Source organism: Rhinolophus sinicus, chromosome 12, assembly GCF_057876585.1.
Source record: "Rhinolophus sinicus isolate RSI-liver-muscle chromosome 12, RSI-T2T, whole genome shotgun sequence".
In the NCBI taxonomy this organism is placed as follows: Eukaryota; Metazoa; Chordata; class Mammalia; order Chiroptera; family Rhinolophidae; genus Rhinolophus; species Rhinolophus sinicus.
The window spans coordinates 45,878,911-45,905,358 of NC_142512.1; the positions used below are offsets into that span (position 1 = coordinate 45,878,911).

The 26,448-nt window shown below is 43.9% G+C and overlaps 1 protein-coding gene across 1 annotated transcript in view; it reads right to left on the minus strand.

Annotated features, from left to right (window-relative positions):
* Positions 1-26,448, minus strand: part of PITPNC1 (phosphatidylinositol transfer protein cytoplasmic 1) — a 215,043-nt gene that overhangs the window by 89,732 nt on the left and 98,863 nt on the right. Inside the window, exons 3-5 of the mRNA XM_088802328.1 lie at positions 16,261-16,409; positions 4,463-4,551; positions 3,417-3,424 (exon numbers count right to left, since the gene is read on the minus strand). Coding sequence (XP_088658454.1) covers positions 3,417-3,424; positions 4,463-4,551; positions 16,261-16,409 — 246 coding nt within the window. The remainder of the gene's footprint in view (positions 1-3,416; positions 3,425-4,462; positions 4,552-16,260; positions 16,410-26,448) is intronic.

The following is a 26,448-nucleotide window of genomic DNA, read 5'->3' on the forward strand; positions in this document are numbered from 1 at the left end:
GATCCTGTGACATCACTTACCCACTGGGTCTAGAATGGGCACGCTATGTCAGAATGGTATCCCTGCCCCCAAATTCTTATGTTGAAGCCCCAATTCCCAATGTGATGATATTTGCAGATGGAGCCTATAGGAGGTAGTTAGGTTTAGGTGAGGTCATGAGAGTGGGGCCCTCACGACGGGATTAGTGCCCTTATAACAAGACCAGAGAGCTTGCTTTTTCTCTCTCTGCCATGTAAAGACACACAGCAAGAAGACAGGTTCCTGCAAACCAGGAAGAGGGTCCTCTCCAGGAACCCAATCAGCCAATCCTTGATCCTGAACTTCCAGCCTCCAGAACTCTGAGAAATAAATGACTGTCGTTTAAGCCACCCAGTGTTTGGTGTTTTGCTATGCATCCTGCGCAGACTAAGAGCAGGTGTCTGAAGGTTGGAGTTCCACTACTCTTACGGTCCAGCTCAAATCCACCTTCTCCAAGAAATCTTCCCATATTTACCCCAGGCAGAAGCTCTCCTTTTCACAACCTTCTAGTATTTGCACTTCAACTGCGACACTTAGCATAGGTCTTCCTTGAAATACTGACTGTTATATATCGAGCTGTTCTCACTTTATTTTCTCCAACTCTGCCTCCTTCCACCTCACTTCCTGAGCCAATCCTACCTGAGGAAAGAAGTACTTATGTTGTTCTGACCGGTCATTTGATTGGCCTTTGTGTTAACATAGCACGTCACCTGCAGAACAGGCTCCTGAATTATACAATTCTCTCTACTCCCTCACCTTTGGCCTACCAATGTGTCCTGTTCTTACAACCTGATTTTTTTTTTTTTTCAGTTTCAAGTGTACAAAACAACATAATGATTAGACATTTACACCCCTCACAAACTGATAACCGCCCCCCCCCCCAAGTCTACTACCCCTCTGACACCGTCCATAGGTATGCAATACCATTGACTATATTCCCTATGCTGTACTTCACATCCTGTGACCATATAACTATAGTTGACACGCAATATTATTTTATATTAGTTTCAGGTGTACAGCACAGTGGTGAGGCATTTATAAAATCTATGAAATGATTACAACCTGAGTTTCGTACTACGGTCTCTAAGACCAGTTCTGCCCCACTGCCACCCTTGCCCCCATAGGACTGCCAGATAAAATACGAGATGAGCATCTTTTAGTATAAGTATATCCCATGCAATATTTGGGATATACTTGTACTAAAAACGATTTGCTGTTGATCTGAAAATTCAAACTTAACAGGACAGTAGGTATTTTTACTTGTTAAAGCTGGCAACATTATCAACCCACCATCTCATGATCATCTCACCTGACCTGTGTCAGATGGCTGTGTCCTGTTCTTGCCTGTACCCCTTCTTGAGGACTGTAGTCCTGTGCCTAAAGCTCACGGCCCCAATCCAGAAGCCAGGGCACTTCCTTTCGCATTGCAATTGCTTGTCTGGCTGATGCCCCAGTGCCATTCAACTCCTCTTAGAGTTCTTCCAGTTCTGTGGGCAGGCCTGGTGCCAGCCTGTCCCTGAGCTGAGTGATGGCCTGTCCCATCTTGCCTCCAGAAAAACCCATGACTCGCTGATGACTCCCAGGCTTTGACTGGAATGGCACCAGATTGTGATTCCCAAACTGTAACTCCCCCAAGGGCAGGGGTTATTGCTTAGTGAAATCTTCCAGCATGATGTTTTATACATTATTGGTGGTTGATAAATGAACATTAACCGAAAAGTGAAAGACGGTGTTACAAGCCAAATTGTGCCCTCCCTACTCCCAATTATATGTTGAAGTCCTAACCCCAGTTCTTCAGGGATGTGATCTTATTTGGAATTAGGGTCACTGCAGATGCAATTAGTTAAGATGAGGTCATACTGAGTAGGGTGGGTGGTTGATCCAATATAACTGGTGTCCTTATAAGAAGAGGAGAGAGACATAGTGAGAATGCCATGTGAAGACATAGAAACCGAGGGATGACAATAATGTGAAAACAGAGGCAGTGTTGGAGTGATGCTGTCACAAGTCATGGAAGCTAGAAAGAGGCAAAGAAGGACTCTTCCCCTACAGCTTTCAGAGGGAACATGATCCCGCTGACAACTTGATTCAGACTCTCAGTCTCCAGAACTATAAGAATACATTTCTGTTGTCTTAAGGCACTCATTTTTGGCACTTTGCTATGGCAGCCCTAGGAAACTATCCCAAGGATGCGCTAGGGAAGAATTGACAACAAAACAAAAACAAAACATAATCATAATGAGGGCCTAGAAGAGATCAAGTAATATACTTAAGAGTCAAACACAAGGGGGCAAGTATGAGATTATACAATTTCTTTACGTTTTGTCCCCCAATTTTTTAATTCATTCAATAACTACTTATTGAGCACCTACTATGTATATGCAGGGTACCATGCTCATGCCAAGGCCATGATAAATCATTTCCTTCCATCTCTCTCACCATCTCTCTTTCCTTTGGCAATTTTGATTAAGACCAAAAACTCAACACCATCACAGCTTAATTAACCACTTTCTTGTTAGTGACAGTTTGACCTGTTGGCCGTTGGGGAAATGATCCAAATGAAAATACCACAAAACACTATTTTATAGGGTCTTTTTTTTTTTTTTAAGTGTAAGTAATGACTCTTACTGGCTCTTAGGACAGGAAGAAATTAAATGATTTTTATCAAGCCACTGAGACTGTCCAATCCAGAGTTCTGAGTAAAATAGTTTGAACATACATCTTTCTAGTTTCAAGGTTCTCTAACACAGGATCAGGCTACAGCCTGTAAATATAAACCCCGTCTTCCATAGATAAATACCACCATCTCTTTAATACCTCATTTCTAGAAACCGTTCTGCTATTACAATGAACTATCGCAAGTAGAGCAGAGAAGCTATTTAAAAATACAAGCAAAAGTTAATTATGTAAAGTGACTTTCAAGGCATTTTAAATTAACATTCATATTCTTGAACAAAGAGAATATTCAAGTTACTGCATTTATATAACTGTAATAGCCAACATTTAAACATTTCTGATTCTGAATTATTTCTCTATACAGTGGTACCTCGGTTTTCAAACATAATCGGTTCTGGAAGACTGTTCGAGTTCTGAAACATTCGAAAACCGAGGCACGGTTTCCCCATAGAAAGTAGTGCAAAATAGATTAATCCGTTCCAGACCTTTAAATCAACCCCTAAAACTACAAATTTAGCATGAATTTTACTATCTAATGATACATACCGTACGTCCATAAAATTTACAGCATTTGTAAATCGAAATGTTCGTCAACAGAGACGTTTGAAAACCGAGGTACCACTGCATTTTTATTACATTGATAGGATGAGAAGTACAAGGGAAGTTCTAATTACTCCACTGCTCATAGGTTGAATATTTAAAAATGAGTAAATGAAACTTACTGTGTATTCTGGCCCCAGATGTTCATTTGGACAAGAGGGAAAAGAAAAGAGAGAGAGAAAAATGATGATTTAGACCATGCTTGTATGCAATATAAAATCACAGAACTAACAAATACTGGTGCATTATAATTATTAAACATGTGGTTTAGGAACCTTCCCAAAATAAAACTTTCATAAATACTGAATGTTTCCACGGTTGCTCTTGAAACTCCTATACTTTGGTGGTGGGGCCAGTAAGGACTGTAAAACAAGATTCAATGAGCCTGTAGGTTTGTGACTAAGTAAATCCAAAGAGTCGGCATTACAAAAGTAGAATTAAAGACTAATAATTCCAGGAGAGCATTTCATTAACCACACAGGAAATCTTCTAAGTGGAAAAGCAGCTTTTCTAACCAGTAAGAAGAGCTGATGACGATACAAAAGTGGGATCTGGAATTTTCATGTGTTTGAGGGCAGGAACCAAACCAAAATTTTTTGACCCCAGTTTCTAGTTCAGTCTCAGCATAGAGGAGATTATCTCTGTTACAAGTGAGATGGAAAGTGATCTTAAAGATTCTCATATCGTCCAACTGCAAAGAATATATTTTGGGGCAGTGAGACCCAACAGAATCTTTTATGTAAATTATAACCAAGGTGTTTTGGGAGAGTGGGGGTGGGGCTGTAAAACCAACAGGTCAACATAAACAACTTGTTTATAAACAAATCACACCCCCAAATTACTTGGGGATTACTGAGGAATCAGAAAGAAGTAAGGGTAATGAAACCTTTAGAAATGAGCTTCACTTTCCTTCTTCCAAAAGTGATTTATGACAACACTTTAAGAAGGAAGATGGAATGGTTTAGCTTTAACCTCCCTGCCTCATGCCCCACTCCCCGCCCCCCCCCACCTCTAGGGAGAGCACTGACCTAAAAGGATGAAGGCAAAGGGGAGATGGTAGGGGTCTCCCACAAGCCCATGCTTGGAGAAAAAACCCTAAATCAGTGAAATCTGACTATTGTCATGTCCTATTGCTCGATGTGACATAATGGTTGCTCAAAGGACTTACCTGTAATCGTGTAGGGATAATAGTTCCAAGCCTTCTCTGTAACATAAAATATTTTGGGAACAACAGCTCTAGCCCAACTAGGCAGTTTGCTAAGAGGAAAGAAAGAAAAGAAAAAAAAAAGACAATCAGAGTCGGTCCAGGGCCTCGCTCTGCTGCCTGATCTTTCTGGATAAATTGACGGCTAGAGAACTCAGGGGAGTTCTGAGGCAGCTCTTCTCTCTGCAGCCACCCCTTCCCCCATCTCTCTGGTCTTTACCATAACTGTTTTCTGTGCCTATTCATGTGGTCTTCAAACGTGTGAAGGCAAAAGGTTACAGCCTGGTGTGGGGGACCGCATCGGATTCTAAGCCTGTCCTCTTTGATTAGACTTACAAGGTCATGGGAATTCATGCCTTAGAGGTACTGTTTTGAGGGTGTGGCCAGCCTGGCCTTTGTCTCCTAAAAGCGCCATGGCAAAAGTGGTATGAAGGGATGTTTAAGCCTGAATACGGGGTGGGGAGTGGGGGGACAGAGGCAAGTGTTAGAGCCAGGCGTCAGCGTAACAATCCAGATGAGTGAAGTTTTGAAAATGGACGAAAGCCAACAGAGAGCAGCGACATTAGAGATGCGAAGAGAAACAAACCCTAGCCCCTTGATGACTGGTCAGTTGACTGGGGTGCCCTGTAAAGATGTATCTACACCCTAACTTCCAGTACCTGTGAATTGAACTTTATTGGAAAACAGGGTTTTTGCAGATGTAATTAGGTGAAGGCTCTCAAGATGAAATCTCCCTGGATTTACAGTGGGCCCTAACGCCAGTGACTGGTATCCTTATAAGAGAAAGGAGAGCGAGGTTTGCTACACAGAGACACACAGAGGGGAGGCTGCTGTGTGAAGAGACTGGAGTGAGGCAGCTACAAGCTCAGGCACAGCAAGGATAGCCGCAGACACAGGTAGCCAGGACAGAGGCACAGAACAGAGTGTCCCCTGGAACTGCCAGAGGGAACCAACACTGCCAACACCTTGATTTCAGACTTGTGGGCTCCAGAACTGTGAGAGAATAAATGTGTTGCTTTCAGCCACCTAGTTTTTGGCAACTGGTTGCGGCAGCCCTCGGAAGAACCAAATACAATGCCAGAGCCATGCCTCTGGACTAGGGATCCACGGAGGCATTTGCAGAAAACAAATTCTTAAAACAAAGAAAACCCAAGGGCACAGGTCCCAAGGCCTTTTGTAAACCATGGGCTAATTAAGTTTTGTTTTGTTTTGGTTCCCTTCAGAGGCAAACTCTACTGCACAGTACAGGCCCAGAGAATTCCTTAAACATTGTATTTAAATACCTCGTAGTATGTAGCCCTTCTATGTGCCTGCATAATTTTATTTCCCCCCAGCAGTAAAACCTGGGGTTTCTGTCTTCCCAGATGCTACCATTTTGTTCTCTCCGAGTCTAGTGGGTACAGCTTAGCGTCTGGGAGCCGAGGTCAAGCAGTACATCAGACCCCGGAACATGACGCAGACTCTGAGCTTCTGAGGGCTGCATTTGGCTATAAAGAACACCATGAAGCAGTTTTGAATTCCAAGCTGATATAACTAGGAGGGGGAGGGCATCACGCTGCTGGAACCCCAAATCCCCAGCCTCTCTTAGATGTGGAATTTAACAACAACCAGAGTCAGTAAAATACTGTGTACCTTGTATGTCGTCTCAAATTGTTTCTCTTATTTCTGACAATATCCAGGACCTGCCTTTTAAAAGGCAAATATGTATTTTCAACGGCTGGCCGGACCTAACCCAAAGCTCTGGCCATTTATCAAGGTTAAAACAAACGGGGAAATCAAAGCTCCCTGAAGTTAGGTGAGTGTCCGACAAAGACCACTGCTCTCGGGTGGGCTGAGAAGTGAGCTGGAGGGAGCGGTTTTATAATCCACAGGTCAATTCTTCTTGCTGCTCTAATGCAGAATGTCTTACTCCTATAAAATCATCTCCGCAGTAACTGCTCATTTACCTTCCGTTCACACTGCTCCCCAGGAAGGCGCTGCTTCCTAACTGGGGTTTTTATAGCTTCTATGTTTTATTCTTTCAGTCACTGAAAGGTGGAGTGCAACTAGCGCTGACATTTAGAATGGGAACATAGCAATGGGCTTGCGTGCGGGAAAAATGGTTATAAGCAAAACGTCTCCTGGGTTCCCTCCTTTTTGCCCCCAACCCCAAAGCAATAATGCCAGTAACGGATAGTGTGGGAAGAAGTGGGTTCCACGCACAAGCAAGTGTTTTTTGTGTGCTTTTAATGGATGGAAACAGGATTGGAGGATCTCCCCAAAGTAGAGTAGGCATTGGTTAGCTTAGACAGAGTACATAAGTGACTCTCCACAAGCATTAGGGCCTACTCTCCATTGTCTTCCTTGGGGGTGGGGTTCCGCCTACACTGCAACCCTTCCCAGATTCAGTAGGGTCCTCATTGCATAGCACGGTGAAGCCCAAACCCCCCTCCCTCCATAATTCATTCCCTACATCATTTTAAAAGCCTCCCAGTAGAAGTTCCTTCCTAAGCAACAATCATTTTCTGGAAGGAAAGTGAAAAACACTGGCAATTTCCCGCTCACGCTGAGACTTTTCCTATTTATGAATGGTCAGGACTGTAGAGTCTAGAATCCTTATTTTAGCTGTTTCATTCATCAACTCATGCAGGACACACAGCACTATAATCAATTCCCCATTCCAATGAGACACCCTAAAAAACACAATCGTTCAGGCAAGACGTCTGGTACGATTTTATGTGACTTTTCTAATTAGTCTGGAAAGAAGCACCTTCTGGTCCAAGGCATTTACCAGGCCAGGCGCAGGAGGCATTTGCAACGCGTTCCAGGACACGCTATTTTAAATATTTTAAGCCCACCAGTAGACTTTCACTCAGACCTCAAATTCCCCAGAGCACATCATTTTATTCAAATCATTTTCGTCTGAGAAAGTAAAATTTATTTTTCCCTGCGGCAATGATTTATCAGGGCTGCAGACAAAAATGGAATTAAATTAGTCCCCAGTGTTGCTGTCACTTTCATGATGTATACTGTCACACAGCGTACAATTCTAAGGAGAAGGCTGTCACTCAAACTCACTACTAGGTGTCAAACATGAACCTCTTTTCTAGAAAGACGCCATGGCTTGAACCATGTCCTCTTGGTCCACTGGCCAGGACCAAACCTCCCAATGGCCCCTCTCACCACGATTCAGGCTTTTGAGACGCTGAGGAAAAAGATGGATGTTTGTCTCTACAGCCTTTACGGTATCAGAAAACGTGATATGGAATGATACCGTGTTTCCCAAAGGGCCTTTGTCAATCAGTGCCTCCCAAAGACAGACTTTTCAAAACGTTTGGTTTCTTACTTTTAAACTTTCGTATGAAATAAAACCTACGAATGGTAACAACTCACCCCAGTTTACATGGACTGTCTTGGTTTGAACACTGAAAGTCCCAAGCTGGGATGGTCGGTTACAACTAAAGCAAAGGTTCTCAACAACGGGCTGGGGGTGGGGGTGAGGGGGCACCCCTCCCACCCCAGCCCCTGGGACATTTGGCAAAGTCTGGAAACATTTTTGGTTGTCACGACTGCGGGTTTGGGGTGCGGCAAGGATGCTGCTGGAATCTAGTGGGTAGAGGCCAGGGAGGCAGCCCAATATCCTACAGTGCACAGGACAGACCCAAAATAGTAACAGTGCCAAGATGGAGAAACCCAGCCCTGGACATAAGTGGATATAGTCACTGCCACCTTCTCATATATCCGCCAGGTTTCCCTAAGTTACAATTGACTTGACAAGGACGCTCCCCTGCAGACATAATCTGAACTGGTCTCAGGTTAAGAGTGTTTATCTACTTCATAAAGGGTTTATGGAACCGAAACCTGCACCACGTCTCCATTAGAAGCTTCTGGCACTTTATAATCCAGATTATCACCAGGGTCTCCACAATATCTAATCTCTCTTTGCAAGTTATGCGCATCGGGGAATATATTTTGGCCCCAGGAGGTAGTGAACATCGTTAGGCCAAATGTGGTCTAAATGGAGTCTAATTTCATTTTCCCAACAGGGATCAGAATATGATGGTCTTAACTGGAAATTCTGGACCTAAATGTTCCCAGCAGAAAGGGTCCTTCCGAGTTCATGAAAACAGCGCTTCATGTGGGGTTCTCCCACAGCGTGCCGAAGACCTGCCACTGTCAATGCTAAGATCATGCTCAAATAACTGCAGCTCACTTAAATGATTTTTAAAAGGACCTAGACATCTTCATATCCTCACTTCCCACTGGTCCAAGAGGGATATCCTGACCTTTCGTTTCTTCTTTGTGCCCAAACCTGGCATTTGACAATTATTGGATCATAGTCAATTAATGGTTCTTAGCCACTTCCACACGCAGTTATTTCTGAGGACTTTAAATGTCTTCTGCAGCTGCTGTAATGTATTCCCTGACTCTTCCTAATGGTGGTTCTGGCTGGCCTTTAGCTCTGCGCTTCATTTAATTCTTTCTAGGGCAGCAAAGAGATGAGCGGTTTCCGGATTAGAGTGATCACCCGTGAGAGGCAGGACCGCCGGGCTTTACCCACGGGAAGTCCTTGAACTTGGGTCCCACCACCCATCTCGCCACTTAAAAAAACAGTTTGTGCTGGGATTCCGGGAGACCCGCCTGGTGCAGGTCCTTGGAGGGCTCGGCTCGGACAGCAGGAGCGTAAGGTAGCTAGCATGCTGTCAAGAACCAGAGGAGCAGTTCCACACGTGCCCACGTCATCCGTCAGAGTCAAGCAGAGCCAAGGGGGAAAACCACTGGACTGGATGTTCTCTAAGATCATAACCAGGCCTAAGAGGTCAGTAGCTGTGGGGGCAGAAGGGAGGTGGGGGGGACAATCTGTCAGCATGAGGACGCCTGGCATGTTCTTAAGGATTGAGATGGGACCAATACAGAATAAACAGTATGGACTAAAAAGCATGTTGGGAAGAAGTGCCTTACAGCATATATATAAAAAAAATTATTATTAATTAAATGTAACATTATATTAAACATTTCTATAGTAAGTGTATAGAGAGAAGATTAAATATTGTAAAATAGATAACGTTTTTATATGCCATGGCTATCGTCTGTTACCAGCCGTGGCTACTGTATACCACTTGCATTGTCTGTCACTGCCGACGAGAAAGCAAATCCCACCAGGGCAGAGATCTTTGCTCTGCTCGTGGCTGCATGCCCAGAGCCTAGAACAGTGACTGGCACACAGCAGATACTCAAATATTTTCTGCATGAATGAAGATTGTCTCGGGATATTCAGGAGCCAACAATCATCATGAAGATTCTTTCCAAATAGCATGGAAATAAACTCTTAGATCAGAATCTCCGGCTCTGCCACTTTTCTATGACCTGTGTTGGGCTCTCCCAAAGCCACATGAGCTCTGAACTCTTACCGTGGGGCAGACCTGGGAGAACAGGAAGAGGAGATGTAAAAGAAGGACCCAAGCCACAGTAACAGGTTTCATGGCTTGGGATGCCACACTTTCTCCTGTCCAGAGTCACTGGAGGCCTGGAAAGGTGGCTCTGGAAGGCAAGGGCCACACAGCAAAATGTTCTCTCCATGCAAATCGATACAGGCATTAGGGCAGGATCACAGTTAGAAGCTGGCAACCCTCCCTGACTGGCAGCTGCCAGCACAGCCTAATTAATCCAGCAGCCCTGGTAGGGAAGAACATGACACTTCATGACTGAAAAACAAGCCTAAAAATAGGCTCCATCTTTTCTCCCTCACCCCCTGATTCCCTCTCCTCACGGGCTTCCGTGGGAAAGGATTAGAGAGATGCTGGAGATGAAGTAAAAAGAAAAGGGGACTGAAGAAAAGCCCCACCCTTCTATGATTTGGGGCGACAGGCTTTATGGAGAGGGACTATTCCAGAGTTTGATTAGTTTTTTGCCTCCTTTCCCTGGATACCAGTTGAAACAAGGATTTTTGAAGATAAGCCAAGAAATATCATTTATTTGGTTAACTGAACTGGATCAAAGGCCCAAAGACCACCACCAAATGTACTAATGTACTAGTACTAATGCAATGTCCTAAATGTATTAGGCAACTGCCAGAAGGTATTGTGCACCCAATAGTGTATCAGATGCTATGGGAAGAGCCAGAGGACAGACCAACCTCATAATCCCTGGGAGACGAGAGCCAGTAATAAAAGGATAAATGGCACTTATAAAAGATGTTGTACTCAATTTAAAATATAGGCAAAGGATTTCAATAGATATGTATTTCTCCAAAGGAGATCTACAAATGGCCAATGAGCACACGCAAAGATGCTTAACGTCCCTAGTCATTAGGGAAATGCCTTGCGGTATCAAAGCCACGAGACACCACTTCACACCCACTAGGTCGGCTCTGATACAAAAAGACAGACAATAACAAGTCTGTCAGTGATCATGTCGAGAAACTGGGACCCTCATATGTTGCTGGTGGGAATATAAAATTGTGCAGTGCTTTGAAACATAGTTTGGAAGCTCCTCTCCCCACCCAGTGGTTGCTGGGGCTAGGACTGGCAACTGCAGGCAGGGCAAGTGACAGAAAAGAATAAAGGGACAATCTGGACCTACCCATGGCAGCCTTGGTGGTGATGGCAGAATGAAAGTCTGATCCTACTTAAAGAGGGTTGTCATCATTGCTGCTCCTGGACCCTTGGAGCTGCCCAGTCTCAAGCCTCCAGATAATTCTGTGGGCCACTAACATCCTACCATGAATATCCTTTCTGCTCAAGACAGACTCTGAGCGTAGGACCTGACTATACACGCTTTGAGTATTTCCAGTCCCTCTGATAGTTGCTTTGGGTAATAAACCACCAAAGCACTTTCTGAATGTGATCTGGCTCGCTTTGCCAGCTCATGAATTCAGGTCCACAGGATAATGATATTTCTTTTTACAAATTATTAAGTAGGCACTGGAACATTTTAGCTACTGTCAGTCCAACTCTCAGGACCCACTTCCCTGTGGCCAGGGAAGGGGACCACAATATGCCACGATGGAATAAGGATTCTTTAAAGCTGCAGATAGTTTAGAATCAACGGTCGCAGGAGGAAGCTTTCTCTAAACTCCCCTTATCTGCCTAAAAGTAGAACCTCCTGAAAGAATTCAACTGTCATAATTCCCTTCCCTGGGAGTTTCACAACCAGAAGATCGACTCTTTATCACCAGAGATGAGAAGTAAACACCAGGATAAGAAATTGCCTAAAACAGACGTTATCACAAAACTATCATATCTCCCATCCATTCTCCTAAGGTGACATTTGGTTTTCATAAAAGTCATCTGTTTTCCTATAAGTGCTTTTTCTTCCCCTCCTGTTCCTCTATTAAAATGGTATATAAGCCCCCAAATTGTAAGCATTCATTTGAATCAGTCACATTTTTCTGGGTGTTCTCACATAAATACATGTGTGAATAAACATTTCTTTTCTCAATCAGTTAGTTTTCCGTTTAATTCGCAGGCCCCCAATCACTAATCCTAAGAGGACTGTGGAAAAGTTTTCCTCCCTAACACCACTCCCAAGATGGACAGATGGACTCACAAATGCTGGAACCAGTCAGCGTAGGACCCTACTTTGATCAGAAGGCAAGGACCATGTCTTATTTATTAGGGACTTTCCCCCAATACCTGAACAATTTGTTGCACAGGTTTCAATAAATACCCATTTAATGAATTACAATGACAAAGCAGCCTCAGTAACATGGCAGTCCCATGACCTGTACATGCAGGACATATAGGTCAACCTGAGATGGATTAACGCTAATTTGTAATTACAAAATAATAGGTTGGTTTTCTTCTACGATTATGGAAATACTTATTATGTCACATTACAATTTTTCCTTCTTTCTGCCTGGTTCTAAAATACGTACCCATACTCTTCCAAATATGCCAAGAACCTTTTAAATTATAAAATGATGGATCTAGTTTAGATTTGCACAAAGGAAACGGAAGGTACTTTTTCCCTGTGCCTCACTGGTTACTCATTTACGTGTGCTGGAAGAGAGGACACTGTCTGAAATATACTTTGAGCATAGAAAATTAGGGTTGGAAAAAAAAAAAAAATTAGGGTTGAAAAGGATCTGAAAGGTTGTCCAGTATAACTGTCTAAATAGGAACTTTAGGATTATATTCTCAAATTCTACTTAAAAAAACAATGCTGTTGGCATTTAAATTAGATTTGCATTAAATTTATAATCGATCTTGGAATGGATGGCAACTTTATAATATAGTATTTCCCAACCATGAATATTGCCATTTGTGTAGGGTTTTTAAAATGTCGTCCACTAATGTTTTTAATTTTTCTCCAGAAAGATTTTGTATATCTTGTAGATATGTTACTGGGTACCTTTAAGTTTCTTTTTTCATTACAAACGGAATTTTTAAAAATTCCATTTTCCATACATTGTTCTTACTATGTAACAGTGCTAGTGATTTTCGTATATGGATTTTATACCCAATAATCTTGCTGAATTCTCATACTGATGTTAACAGTCAGGGATAAACGTGATCAGGTCATGACTTACTACACTCTGAGGCATTTGATTTGCTAATGTTTTATTGAGGATTTTCACATCTATGTTCTTAACTGAGATGGGTCTGTAATTTCCTGTTCAGTTTTGTTGTCAAGGTTCAGGTGGTAGGAACTATTAGTTGCCTTCCCAGCAGTCACCATCCATTTCTTCCCTTTCTAAGAAGCAGATCGTGCCTCTCTTGGACAGCTTCCTCTTTTCATCAGGGAGGAAAAACCTTACATCGCACTGGCTAGAACTAGGTCACCTGGCTACTCCTTGCTGAAAAGGTGACTGGCAAACTGAGTGTCTGACATTTGCAACCCATGAATTATTTAGAAATTTTTACATTTCTACATGTAAAAAGTTCATTTTGTTGTTGTTATTAGTTTCTTTTTGCAATCTGCCAACAGGACCTACATGATTTTGTTTTTCTGGTATTTGCTGAGATTGATTTCTGGCCAGTTTGTAGTCAGTTTCTGTACATTTTCATGTTGGTTCCAGCACAGATTAATGTCCACTAGATCAGGCTTGTCATTCTGTTGTTTATACCTTCTCTGTGCTTACCAAATTGTTTGCCTACTCAATCTATGAGTTTGTTAAACAGATATGTTAAAATCGTCCATTATAATGGTAGGCTCCTCGTGATTTTGTAGGTGTTGTCATATATTTGTTGCTCTAGGTTCATGTTTAGGATTTAACTCACATGCCTTTATTGTGGCCACCGATATATTTCAATTTATCTTACTATCAAGATTTATGTTTTCTATTTACCATGCTTTTTGTAGGACTCTGTTTTTCCTCTGACTTCTACTAGATTGATCAAGTTTCCTCTTGGAAGTTATATGTGGTTGTCTTGCTCCTTTAGAGGTCACGTTTACATTCTGAAAATGCACACTTGCCTTTAAAAAATGTAAATCAATCAGCACCTCCCTCCTCTTCCCAAACAACAACAACTTAGAGTGTTGTTTTTTTAAATTATAATTACATTTATTTTCTATTATTATTGTCTATTATTTAAATTACACAAACATACTCCCAATTACTCATTCTTAGTATTTTCAAAACAGTCTGTGCTCACTCAGATTTGCCCAAATGTTTACCAATTTCTTTCTTTATTACTTCTAGACCCTCCCCTCCCCTTTCTCAGGTTCAATTCCTTGTTACTTCAAGTATGTCCTTTAGCAGTTCTTTCAATATGCATCCTTGAGTAGTAACTTCTCTGTCTTTGATGGTTAAAACAATTTTTATGCATGATTCTCAGTTCTAACGTCTCTTTTGCATGGGCCAAGGCCACATTTCCTGACCCCTTATGGGCCTGGCACTCCCTGGATGTCAGGACCTACACTCGATTCTGACATCCTCCGACTTCCTTCACGTTAGCTCATCTGCTTTCCACTCTGGTCTGAGTTTCCTCTTTATTTCTAGTACCTGAGGATTTCCCTTTCTTTGTTTTGAATCCAGCTTCACATTGTTATATTTCATCCTGTGTTTGTCATATGAGGTGGGGGGAAGGTGCACATTAATCTTTTTAGTTCCTATTCCTGGAAATCCAGATAGTCTATTTATAACAAATTTCCCTCTTACTAACGTTTATTATTCTCCTTTAAAACAAAAATATTTTGATAGAGAAAACAGACGTACCAGAGACAGCCAGACACTTCTTGTTGTGTTTCAGGAAAAGTGATAAAGTTTTCTAAATTTTTTCTCAAATTTGGTAGATAAAGAAGAACATTCTCCAGGCAATAACTTGGGAAAACGCATTTGGCTACAAGAAATGAAATTTTCCGTAGGTCTGTATTTATTTTCGTGTATCTCCCTCTCTTCTCTTTGCTCTACAGAGATGATTCCGGCTAAATATTTGCATGACACCGTCCACACTAACAAGGCCAAAGCCGCATACCGAAAAACCTGTCTCTGAAAAGAGAGCTGTCCTCAGGCGAGACTCGGAGCTCAGCTACTCCTGCCAATCAACAGCTGGTTGGGGGATGAACTGGTTCCAAATCCTGGGAATTCACAGCTACCAGTAGATGAACAGGATTGATCTAATTTGCATTTCATCGTGACTCAGGGGTTCCCTGGTACTGCAGCCCTGGGCAGATTAAAATGTGTTGCTTGAATCAGCCCAAGGCCTTCACTGTCAAGATATTGGCCTGAGAGACCACCATACACCCTAATGCTAGGACCCAAACTCCCCATCAAGAAGGAATAGCCCACTTCAGCCTGTCAGAGGGTGGAGGCCATGTGAGAATGGTGGAATCCAAATATGACTCCTCCTCGAAATATCTGACCATGGTCAAGGCATGGAGAATGGACAAATCTTCACACGTGTCAGTGAATAAACTGGGGCAACTGTTCAGCTATTATGTTGGAAATGCTTTCTGAATAATCACAAATGGGACAAAAGGAGAGACCGTACGTGGGGGTAAAGAGTATTCATGGAAATGATAGCAAAGGCCAGACTGGTCATACACTGGTCCACTGGAGTAGAGAGTTACTTTTGATAAAATATATTCCATATGGCATGTGACTACAAATTTCTGACCTAGAAATGAACTGAAAGGAAGGAAAAGGACTGGAGGGGGGCGTAGAGAGGGGAGAAGATCAGATAATCCCCAATCATCAATTATGCCATTAATGATAAGAAAGTAGCAAGAGATTAAAGAATATATTTTGCAAAGCAGAAATGATAGCCCTGATTAGTGCTGGTTTATAATCCTCCAATCTTTACCCTTCCAAAGGAGAGATGACAACCTGCAGCTTGGGAAGGCTGGGTCCACTTAAAAAGTGGTAACCACCTTAACACTGCATATCACTTTGGTCACAGGTTTGTTTTGTCAATTCCCTTTACAGACACCTGAGTGGTCACTTGGCAGTTAAGTGGAAACCTTACCAAGTTAAGACCCCAATGGCACATTGCCACCTTCAACACTTCTCTACACCTTACAGGCAAAGCCATCTCTTTTCTATTGCTAACCCTGAACCAAGGGAGAAGACAAAGTCCTTTAGTCCTTAAGTTCAGATTTCATCCTAACCTGTCATGGAAGGGGTGGGAAAGGTAAGAGGAAAGCTCCTCCTAATGAAATGCAGTTGAGAACACAGAGGATTCTGTTTTTGGAAGCAAGTAGACTGGTGGTTGCAGAGAGTGGACGTACGTAATGACTTTCTAAGTCACCTTTTGATCCCAGGCACCGCCTCTACCTCAGCCCTGCCGAGGGGTGGGGCTCCTGTGTGGTGAGAGAGCCTGGAGGTGGCTGCCACCACTTACCTGTTGAGATACACACGCTTCTCAGTGAACTGCCCGTTGCCATGGTGAGGGTCTTCAAAGGGCTCATTCTGGACAACTTCTACCCCTTCCCCTCGGTCGCTCTGTTCGTGGCTGTGCTTGCTGATCATGTATAGCTGTCCGATTTTGTACTACAAAACACAGAGACAGAGAGGTCAGCCCCACCGCTTGTGTCCGAAAATGGTGCCACAAACAACTAATACCATCAACACTTTCTGCTGAGAAAAGAGAGCAGACACATGGGCCTGGTGTTACTTTTCCTCCGGAGTGAGGAGCAGAACTAGTTGTGAGTAGAATGTAGAAACAGCATGTTCCTGTGAACATTTTGCATCACCTTGGCGAATGCTCACTGGGGTGGCTGGCGGTCCTTAGGGTTTGGCAGCCAACCAACCATGGGTAGCAGCAGGGAGGCGGGGGCACCAGTCTCCCTTCCCACTCTGGCCCTACAGGGTTAAGTGGAGCTAAAGTCCTATTTTTCTCAGCAAGAGACAGGCCAGGGTATGTTCTTTCTGTCCCTTCTTTCTGCCTAATTAACAGCATTGCAGGGGACAAGAGGATTAGATGTCACCTGTCTCTTCCATCACCTCTTGTTCTCAAAGGAGGTTGGACATTAGAATCCCCTGGAAGCATTTAAAATCTCCAAATGCCCAAGCCCCACCATGAGTGAAACCTGTGTTCTAAAGGGTGATCCACAATGAGGAAAATCTATAATATCGCTAACTCTTTTTTTTTTATCCAACTCCATTAACAGTGTGAGCCTGAGGTCCCAGAAGCCACACAAGCTTATACGAAAATGACAACATGGAATAACAGAATATGAACACTTTCTGTCCTCTCTGCATTTTTAAGCTGTTCCACTCTCCTTTCTGCCTCCTGGAAAACCCTGGGGCCAGCAGGCATTTCTTCATCCAACTAATTTGACAGAGAGAGAGAGGAGGGAATAAAACGACTTTTGTACAGGGGAAGTAAGAGTGGGGAGGCAGAACAGTGAGACCCTGCTGTGGTCCTTCCTGCAGATTCAGTGTGAAACAACACACACACACCCAGTTCCCCACAGTCATCAAGGCCCTTGGGATGGAGAAAGGGGACTGAATCTGCAGCAGGCTAATAATAGCTCTGGGTTGTTCCCCCAAGAGCCAGGGCCAGCAAAGATGCAGGTCTCCTGCTTACATGCATAAGAGAAAGAAAGAGATTTTAAATGAAGGGGGCTGGTGAAATATACAAATCAACAGTGCAGTCAGTTCCAAAGCTGAGAGTACATATACATCTGAAGGTCCCACTTTCATTTTGAGGCAGGTGCAGGGAGGGGAGTGTGAAGAGAATCTGAAAGGCTTTGGTCTGAGGCCAGCCCCAGGGACCAGCCCCAGTAACCATGACAATGGGAACAGCAGCCGGCTGGGTCTTCTCAAAGGGCAGTGCTTCCTATCTGTGCTACCCCCCTCCCTAGGATGGTAGGCATTTAAAATGCTTTTAACATGAGTGTAGGTGTGGTTGGGGGGAGGGAGAGCACTGAAGATTCTTACAGGAAGAGGAGAGAGGAAAATCAAAGATGAAATCTATTTGTAAAACAAAGTCTGGGATCAGAAGCTTGGCCTGGCTTCCTCTTAGTAAGTCCTTCCTCTTACTTTTGTTCATAAAGACTAACGCTCTTTCCAGAAAGACAGTAAGAAAAAGCTTACCGACTGAAATCTGTGTGATACACCCAGGAGATCAACACTCCACCTTACGCAGATGGACACACAAGCCTATAATAAGATACTCAGCTGCCTGGGGGGTGAAGATTTCACTGGCAGTTGCTTTGTACGTAATGTTCAAAAAATAAGCGGTTACCTACAGTGGAATATTATTCAGCCATAAAAAAGGAATGAAGTGCTGATACTGATACAGTACTGCATACTGGGTGTTATGGGTTGCATCGTGTCTCCCCAAATTCCTATGTTGAAGTCTCAGTACCTCAGAATGTGACCTATTTGGAGATAGGGTCTTTACAGAGGTGGTCAAGTTAAAATGTGGTCACTAGGCTGTGCCCTAATCCAGTAGGACTAGGGTCCGCATACAAAGGGGCCAGCTGGACACAGAGCCACGCATAGAAGGAAGAAGAGGTGAAGAGGTGCAGGGAGAAGACAGCCGTCTGCAAGCCAAGGATTGACCTGGAACAGATCCTTCCCTCAGCCTTCAGAGGGACCAACGCTGCCTGCTGACATCTTGATCTTGGACTTCCAACATCCACAGCTGTGAAACCATAAAATTCTGGTGGTTTAAGCCACCCAGTCTGTGGTGCTTTGTTACAGCAGCCCTAGAAAACCAATACAGAGGGTACAGGGTTTCCTTTTGGAAGATAAACGTGTTTTGGATCTGAACAGAGGTGGTGGTTGTACAATATTGTGTATGTACCGAAGTCATTGAATTGATTTTATTTTATTTTATTTTTTAAAGATTTTTTTGGGGGGGAAGGGGAACAGCTGTTCCACTTCATTGGAGAACAGTGTTTTTTTTCCCAGGACCCATCAGCTCCAAATCAAGTTGTTGTCCTTTCAATCTTAGTTGTGGAGGGTGCAGCTCAGCTCCAAGTCCAGTTGCCATTTTCAATCTAGTTGAGGGGGGGGGCGCACAGCCCACCATCCCATGCGAGAGTCGAACTGGCAACCTTGTTGAGAGCTTGTGCTTTTAACCAGCTGAGCCATCAGGCTGCCAGGGAGCTCAGTGGCAGCTCGTTGTCTTCATTCTAGTTGTGGAGGGAGCAGCTCACTGGCCCATGTTGGAATCGAACCGGCAACCCTGTTGTTCAGAGCTTGTGCTCTAACCAACTGAGCTAGCTCGCCGCCCCTGAATTGATTTTAAAATGGTTGATTTTGTTATGTGATTTTCACCTCAACTTCTTTTTTTTTTTTTTTAAAGTGTTGACTCTGCTTATGAAGCAGTCACCCCCTAAGCTAAAATTCTGTCAAGGTCTTTAGTGGGGGATGCGGCAGAAGGGACATGTCCACCACGGGCCTGTCTCCAACCCACTCACATATGAAAATTGTACGGGATCAAGGACAGTGCGTGACACAGAAAAACAACCCGCCAGACACGAGTCAGCCCACGTGCTTCCTGCTCCAGGGAGAAGGGACTGGGCAGCCAATGCAGCAGCCAGTCAGAGGTGGGCCCGGCTGCCCGGCCTCATTGATCATGCCCGTGGCTCCTGGATGAACTAGCGCAGGGCAGACAGCAGCCTTAGCTCATCAAGATAACGTCAGTCTGGGGGCGACCGACAGACGCTGGATGCAGTAACATAGGTGACATTTTGGGGGGTGGCAGGACACTCAAGCCCAGACACTGAGATGGTCAAGGGCTCTGCGGCTGTCACTTCTTTCCTTCCCAAGCAAATCAGGCCGGCTCCTCTGGTTGTGGCCATCTGAGCTGGGCCATCCAGAAGCAGAAGTTTTGTTACTGTTGTTTATAAACCACAAATTCACTCACAGACACGTGCATCAGGCAGTTTCTCTGTCAGGGGGAGAGGGCCAGAAAGACGGCCCTTGAACCATCTGTCTCCAAATCTCCAGACGCACTCCTAAAAATGCAGAATCCCAGGCCATTACAGCCCTTTCACATTCAGACTCTGGGGTAGAGGGAAGTTGGAAATCTTACTCAAATGCACACTAACTGCTGAGAACCACTGAGGCAGAGAGAGGCAAAGGCATTCATTAGGACTTGCTCAGCACGAAACCAAAACGTTCTAGCTTTAGGAGGCCCGTTTCTCCTTTAATGCTAATTTCTTGCAAAGCTCCATCCCTCATTTAGAGAAAATACCACATCCCTGGTCACCAGCTCCCAACAAACTCACATGGCAAATGAAGTCTTTGCCAAATCCAAAGACTCAGGACTCTGAAGACTCTGAAGCCAGAGAACTGACAGCAATTGATGATGTGAGGGTGACAGTACAGCTTCACAACAGCCAGTCCGTGTGAGGTCCCAGTTAGGTGTTTTATATTCGTGGCTAATACTCAGTGATTCATGCAGGTAGGTATTTACAGATGAGTCTCAGAGAGGTGAGGGACTCTCTCCCTGCCACATGAGGTGGCAGAGCGGGGATTTAACAACACAGGTCTGTACTCTTTCTTCCCCACCCAACCTCAGCCCTTATTTCTCTAACAGGTAAATTGCTTCAACCAATCGAGGCCTCACTGTGATTAAAAAGGAGGGATTGTTCAGAGCCACTGCCTCTGAACTCTACTATTTCAGAAGATGAATAACACAAGTCCGGTATTATTTGAAAGATCAAACTTAGTTTAAACTGTGCTCACATGTGAAATGGTGGCGCATTTCGGCTCTAACTTTGTCAAATCTATTGTTATAATTCCAGAGTTTGGGTAATCATCATTACAGACAATCATGGTTAGAGATGGCTGTGCACTGCAGGGCTGGGCCTCCATGTGAGCCATCGTCAGAATAGCTGCCCCATGTAATTATCTTTGTAGTCAAAAAACATCACGGGGATTCAGGTCTTTCCCATTTGCACACAGCGCTGCAAAATTTGAGAGAAGGCAGAGATACATAATGTGCCTAGAGAAGCCGAGCGGTTTCATCGGTTTGTACTTTGCAAACTCTGTGGCTGAGCACAATCCACTTAGTACAGTTCAGCCTCAAAACTTGATTTTAGAAAAGGCAACCCCAGGCCCAAACTCCTGAGTATGGTAAGGGATTACTAATCGAGCACCCACACTTTGAACATCACGCTTGCTGGAAGAACTACTGGACCCAAAGTTTTAGGCTCAACAGAACTACAGGTTAACAATGATTTTCACTGAACCACCCCCTACCCAACCGTTGAGCTTCAGAGATCTCTACAAGCCAGGCTCTCACATTCCCCTACCCTGAAGAACAAAGTGGGTGACATCTTCCTTCTAATCAATCCCTGTCTCCTCCCTTCCTTTCCTCTTTCTCTTCTTCCTTTAGTCCCAATTCCATTTCCATCATGATATGAAAGGTGAGATCCTCTGCTTTGCAATAAACATTACCTACTGACTCTGGAGGGCTTTTCCCTGATGATGTGACTTTGCTCCTCAAGCCCCCAGGCTGGGAATCAGAATTTACTCCTACCTCTGTCTTTGGGGAATACTGGGGAACAGTGTGTTTCTCTAGGGTCCATCAGCTCCAAGTCGTTGTCCTTCAATCTAGTTGTGGAGGGTGCAACTCAGCTCCAAGTCCAGTCTCAGTTTTCAATCTTTAGCTGCAGGTGGTGCAGCCCACCATCCCATGCGGGAATAGAGGTGGCAACCCTGTTGTTCAGAACTCGTGCTCTAACCAACTGAGCCATCCGGCCACCCCCAGCCTTCTCCATTCTTAATTCATGGACCTCAGAGCACAGTGAAGCAACTGCCTCATGATGGGCAGAAGCCTGCTGAAGAGAGCGTCTGAGAGATAATATACCACAGAGGATTCAGGTGCCCTGCAGTCTTCATGCCAAGTGGTACCCAAATTGTAATTACACACAGGAAAAGAGATACAATGAGTCCGACTGTAACAACCTCACCTCCAAATGCTAGAGGCTGGCGCTTGCTTGTTTTCTGTAATCCCACAGCATAGCTAAGGCACCCAGACACATGTTCTGGTCCAACAATCAGCAAACTGTGTAGGCCAGCACCTGTTTTTTTTTTTTTAAAATAAAGTTTTATTGGAACACAGCCAAGCTTATTCATTCTGTGGCTGCTTTCACCATGCAACAGCAGAGGTGAGTCGTTGCAATGGAGAATGTATGGCCTGCAAAGTTCAAAATATTTACTCCCTGGCCCTTTACAGAGCAAGTTTGCTGAGCCCCATTTTAGCCCACGGGCACCAGGTCCAGTCTAGGCCTTAGCTACGTCCTTAGGACTGTGCTGACCACTTGTCATTGGCGGCTAGTGTGCATTCGAAATGTGGCCTGTGCAACAGAGGGACTGAATTTCAAATTTTCTTTTCATTAATTTAAATGGAAAAACTGTCACTCCATACACCTCTCATAAAACATTCACCTGTGTTTGAAACACCTTGGGTATATAAATCTACTTTTTCCACTTGGAAACTTTATGAAATCTAAATTCAGATCCGGTACCTTGGATGAAAATGTAGCATCTGATTGGAAATTGCTGTAGGTGTAAAATGCACATTGGATTTTGAAGACTTGGGAACCTCCCTGAAATTAACAGAGCTCATTAATAATTTTTATACTGTTTACCTATTGAAATGATAGCATTTTGGATAGACACTGTGCTAGCTAAAGTATATTCTTCAAATTAACTTCACCTGTTTCTCTTTTTTTAATGCGGCCATCAGAAAATATTAAGGAACGTATGTGGCTCATATTTACGGCTCACTTATTTCTACTGGACAAGAAGGGTTAGACCCTAATCTAGTCCAACGGGGATTGCGCGTCAGGCTGTTACGCCACTCCAAGACTTCAGAGGCTGGCCAGTCAGGCGACAGAGCCAGGCCACGGGTTTCCATATGTTTCGAAGCTGGTAATTAGGGATATATTTGGAGAAGCCCTCCCCTCCCGAGAACTGGCCATTACTTGGACCTCCGGAGAGGTGGTAATTGTTCACAGTGTGCTATGGTTGAAAGCACTGGGGTTTTAAAATTGAAAACCTGGAGCCAAAGTCATGATTCTGCCTTTGATTAGTTTTGTAACCTTAGTCAGTTTACTTATCAGAGCCACAGTTTCTTATCATTAAAATGGGACTAGGAAAATACCTCACAGGACATGGTGAGAACCAAGTGAGAAAAAACTAAGGAATTAAAAGGCTCCCTAAAACAGAACATGGCACATGAACCGCTGAAGTTATTGGTTCTTCTGTTTGGGAACACATCTGACTGGGACCTGAAGACATGTTTCCTTCGTTCCCGTTACACTGTATATCTATTAATATAAAGGACAAGAGAACATGGCATCTGCCATACATCTGTACAATGCAAAAAACAAAGGAAACTTGGCCAATCGTCTAAGGCTGTTTTTTCCTTTGGTAAGAATTTTATTAGATGGTAGTCAGATTGAAGACTTCCCAAAGTATTATAAAAAGCCTGGGAACTTCACTTACGTGATGTCCCTACAGTAGTCACATTCATAGAGACAGAAAGTAGAATGGTGGTTGCCAGGGTTGCTGGGCTGGGCGGGGCGGGGGGGGGGGGGTTAGTGTTTAACGGGTCCAGAGTTTTAGTTTGGGATGATGAAAATGTTCTGGAGAGGGAGGATGGTGATGGCTGCACAACATGAATGCACTCAATGCCATTGAACTGTACACTTAAAAACGTTTATAATGGTAAGTTTTATGTGATACTTGAATGAAAAAAAATGTAAAGGGAACATGTCATTTTTCAGTGAGTGTGGCTCGCCCACTTCAGACCTCAAAGAGGCCCTCTCACAATGATTCTATTTTTTACGATTATGAAAAAGTTTTGGAAAAGGACAGGGACTTCATTTATATGTGATGGATCTTTGGTTTGAAAGCTTATTGGAAGGGGTCAAGCCGAGCAGACAGAACTGTAACATGACTTCACTCAGAGACAATGCGGCATGAGACACCCCGATTCCTGCCATGCCAGGGGGGAGTTGTCTGGCTGGCTGTGCCCTAAACTTAACTGTCTTTTAATATCAGCATGCTGGAGGGTTCGCGTGGCTGATGCACCCCAGCGATGCAGTGCTGACGACATGTCGCGGACAAAGACCCCGACAGAAGGGAAAGAGTGATCAACTGAACACAAACACATCTTGATGCCGCCAGCCTTAACACGGGACAGTGAGAACACCAGCTCTTGACTGAACAAGATCGTCACATTGCACAGCCCAGCAGCCTAGGGTTCCACCTGAGAGGGACTCTACAGAAAGACATCATTCCAATTCCTTTTTCCTTTGGGAAGGCAGTGCGTGTCCATTTTTAACTATAAGGGCTGGATCTGATTTGGGTTCTGCAAGGACATGACTGGCTAACCCGTCAGTCTTTCTGGCTCTGTGATTCAATGTTCTGATTTCTCCATGTAGACAGAGAGGTTTAAAAAAAAAAAAAAGTGTAAAGTTCTTTGGTGTTTCGTCAGATCTCTCCCTGCCAGGTCAATAAAGCACGAAAACCAATATCCGATCCCACAAAGAAAACACACACCTGCAGCTCATATTTCAGGATATCAGTGCATCATCACATATTTATCTTTGCTCCTGGATTTTTATAAGCAGCCCTGTGAGGTGCCTTGTTTACGTAATACCTGTGTCATTAAGCCTGGGTGCAGGAATGCAAGAGCTGATAAAAAGATTTAAGAAGGAGCTGGGTTATGGACATTCAATTCAAAAAAATATCCCTTTTGTGACAAACTAATATAAACAGCATCGTATACTGCCGATTTACCCATCCTGAGTTTTGGACTGAACTGAATAGAAACACAGCCAAGGGCAAGGCTCAGAATACACTTGGCGATGGTGCAGGCATAACTCCGTGCTGTGGCTGCCACAAGCCCGAGCCCACGGTTTCCAGGACTCAGCCATCTAGAAGCAGACCCTGAGAGCTCATCTGCTGCGCCAACTGAAAAGCCAAAATGATCGCATGCAGCGCGTATGGGCTACTTTATAAGCACTGGCTAAGGTAGGAATTTGTCATCCCTGTATTTGTAAGTGAGAAGGTGAACAAATTAGCCATCAGTGAGCACCATGACGGACCATGAAGAAAGCAAAGACAAAACTACAAAGGTCGGTGGACCTCGTGGTAGAATATGGGATTTCTCCATATATTGGTTGTGGGGACAGTTTTGGTTCTGGAGAGTCCTGCTCATTCCAGTTCGTGCATTCAACAAGCATTTAGTGTGTGCCAGGCCCTGGAGACAGTTGGGGACAGAGCTATGACCAAGATAGATAGACCTGGTGTCTGGTGAAGTGGGGGGTTTCCTGAGAAGTTCCACTTTGAAGACATGAGACTACAAGCTGAAGGAACTTGATGCTTACATAAGAGTTTTGGACTGAACGGTGACACCACTTGCCAAGAAATGCAACGTCAACCACAACTCAAGTAAATGGAGAGGTTTGATGACAGGTCTGACCTTTAGAAAGCAATCGAGGCTCTTGTGTTTACTATGGAACATATACCCACAGCCAATCACAAGACCCAAAAGGGAGGAAACAGATAGAACTTTCCCAGGAAATGTAACCCTACAACATCTCCTTGCCACTCACCTTGGTCAATGCTTGTCTCCTTAACCTTGGACTCAGAGGTGTTCCCAGGAGAGAGGTCTATCTACTATGGGGGTAGCCAGGTCTTTCCAGAGTTATAAGAGTCTCTGTTTTTGTGAGGCCCATCACGCCTATCAATCCTTTAAGAAACTAACTGGTAGCATCCAGGGACATTGCAGTTCTGGTTAAAAGCAGAAATATACTTGTAGGAATCATAGCAATTAGGTTTAGTGTCTTTTGAGACTTCTGAGAACAGAAGGGCAAACTGAATGCAAACAGAAGCACTTGCTTCATGTACGATCAAACAATGGGAGTTCTTAATATTTTGAGAGACATATTCAAGACACTTCATACCTAGCATAACAAGATCTCGGTAATATTTGAAGGTCACTGAACCCCTTTGCTTACTTAAGTGCTAGCTGGCATGGCAAGTGGTTTCGGGGCACTGCTAACTATCTAGCAATGTTGAGAGAGACTTATGCCCAACTTACATCTGAGTTTGGAAAGTTCCAGGATCTTCCTTCACCCCACTTTGGAGGGAAGGCCCAGATTTCACATGCGTGCTGCAATACTTGTCACCCATAGGTAGCCTGTATTTGTATGTGGCTGGTTGCAGGAATGGCACCATTTTCTTAAACACTGGTAGCCTAGGGGTGTTTCTTCCTTGGTAAAAAGACACAGATAACTGATTGAAAAAAGCATGTGGTTGGTTGTCAACCCCGGCTCTCCTGAGACAGTTAACGAAGACAGGCAAAGTAGAGTAAATTGGGTACATTTCCAGGAATTGCTATATTTAAAAATCTATCTTCTGAGCTCTTATTTAATTTCGGACTTATTCTAACAGCCTAGAGAGAGAGGGAGATTCTATCAACTGGTACTTTTAAGGCCAAGTGGCGGTTCTGTCCGCTCCCATCAACACCTGATAGTCTCGTCTCTGTGTGTCCTCCTAAGGGAGGATGGAAACACGTCCTCTAGGCAACACCATTAGGAAATATAATTTA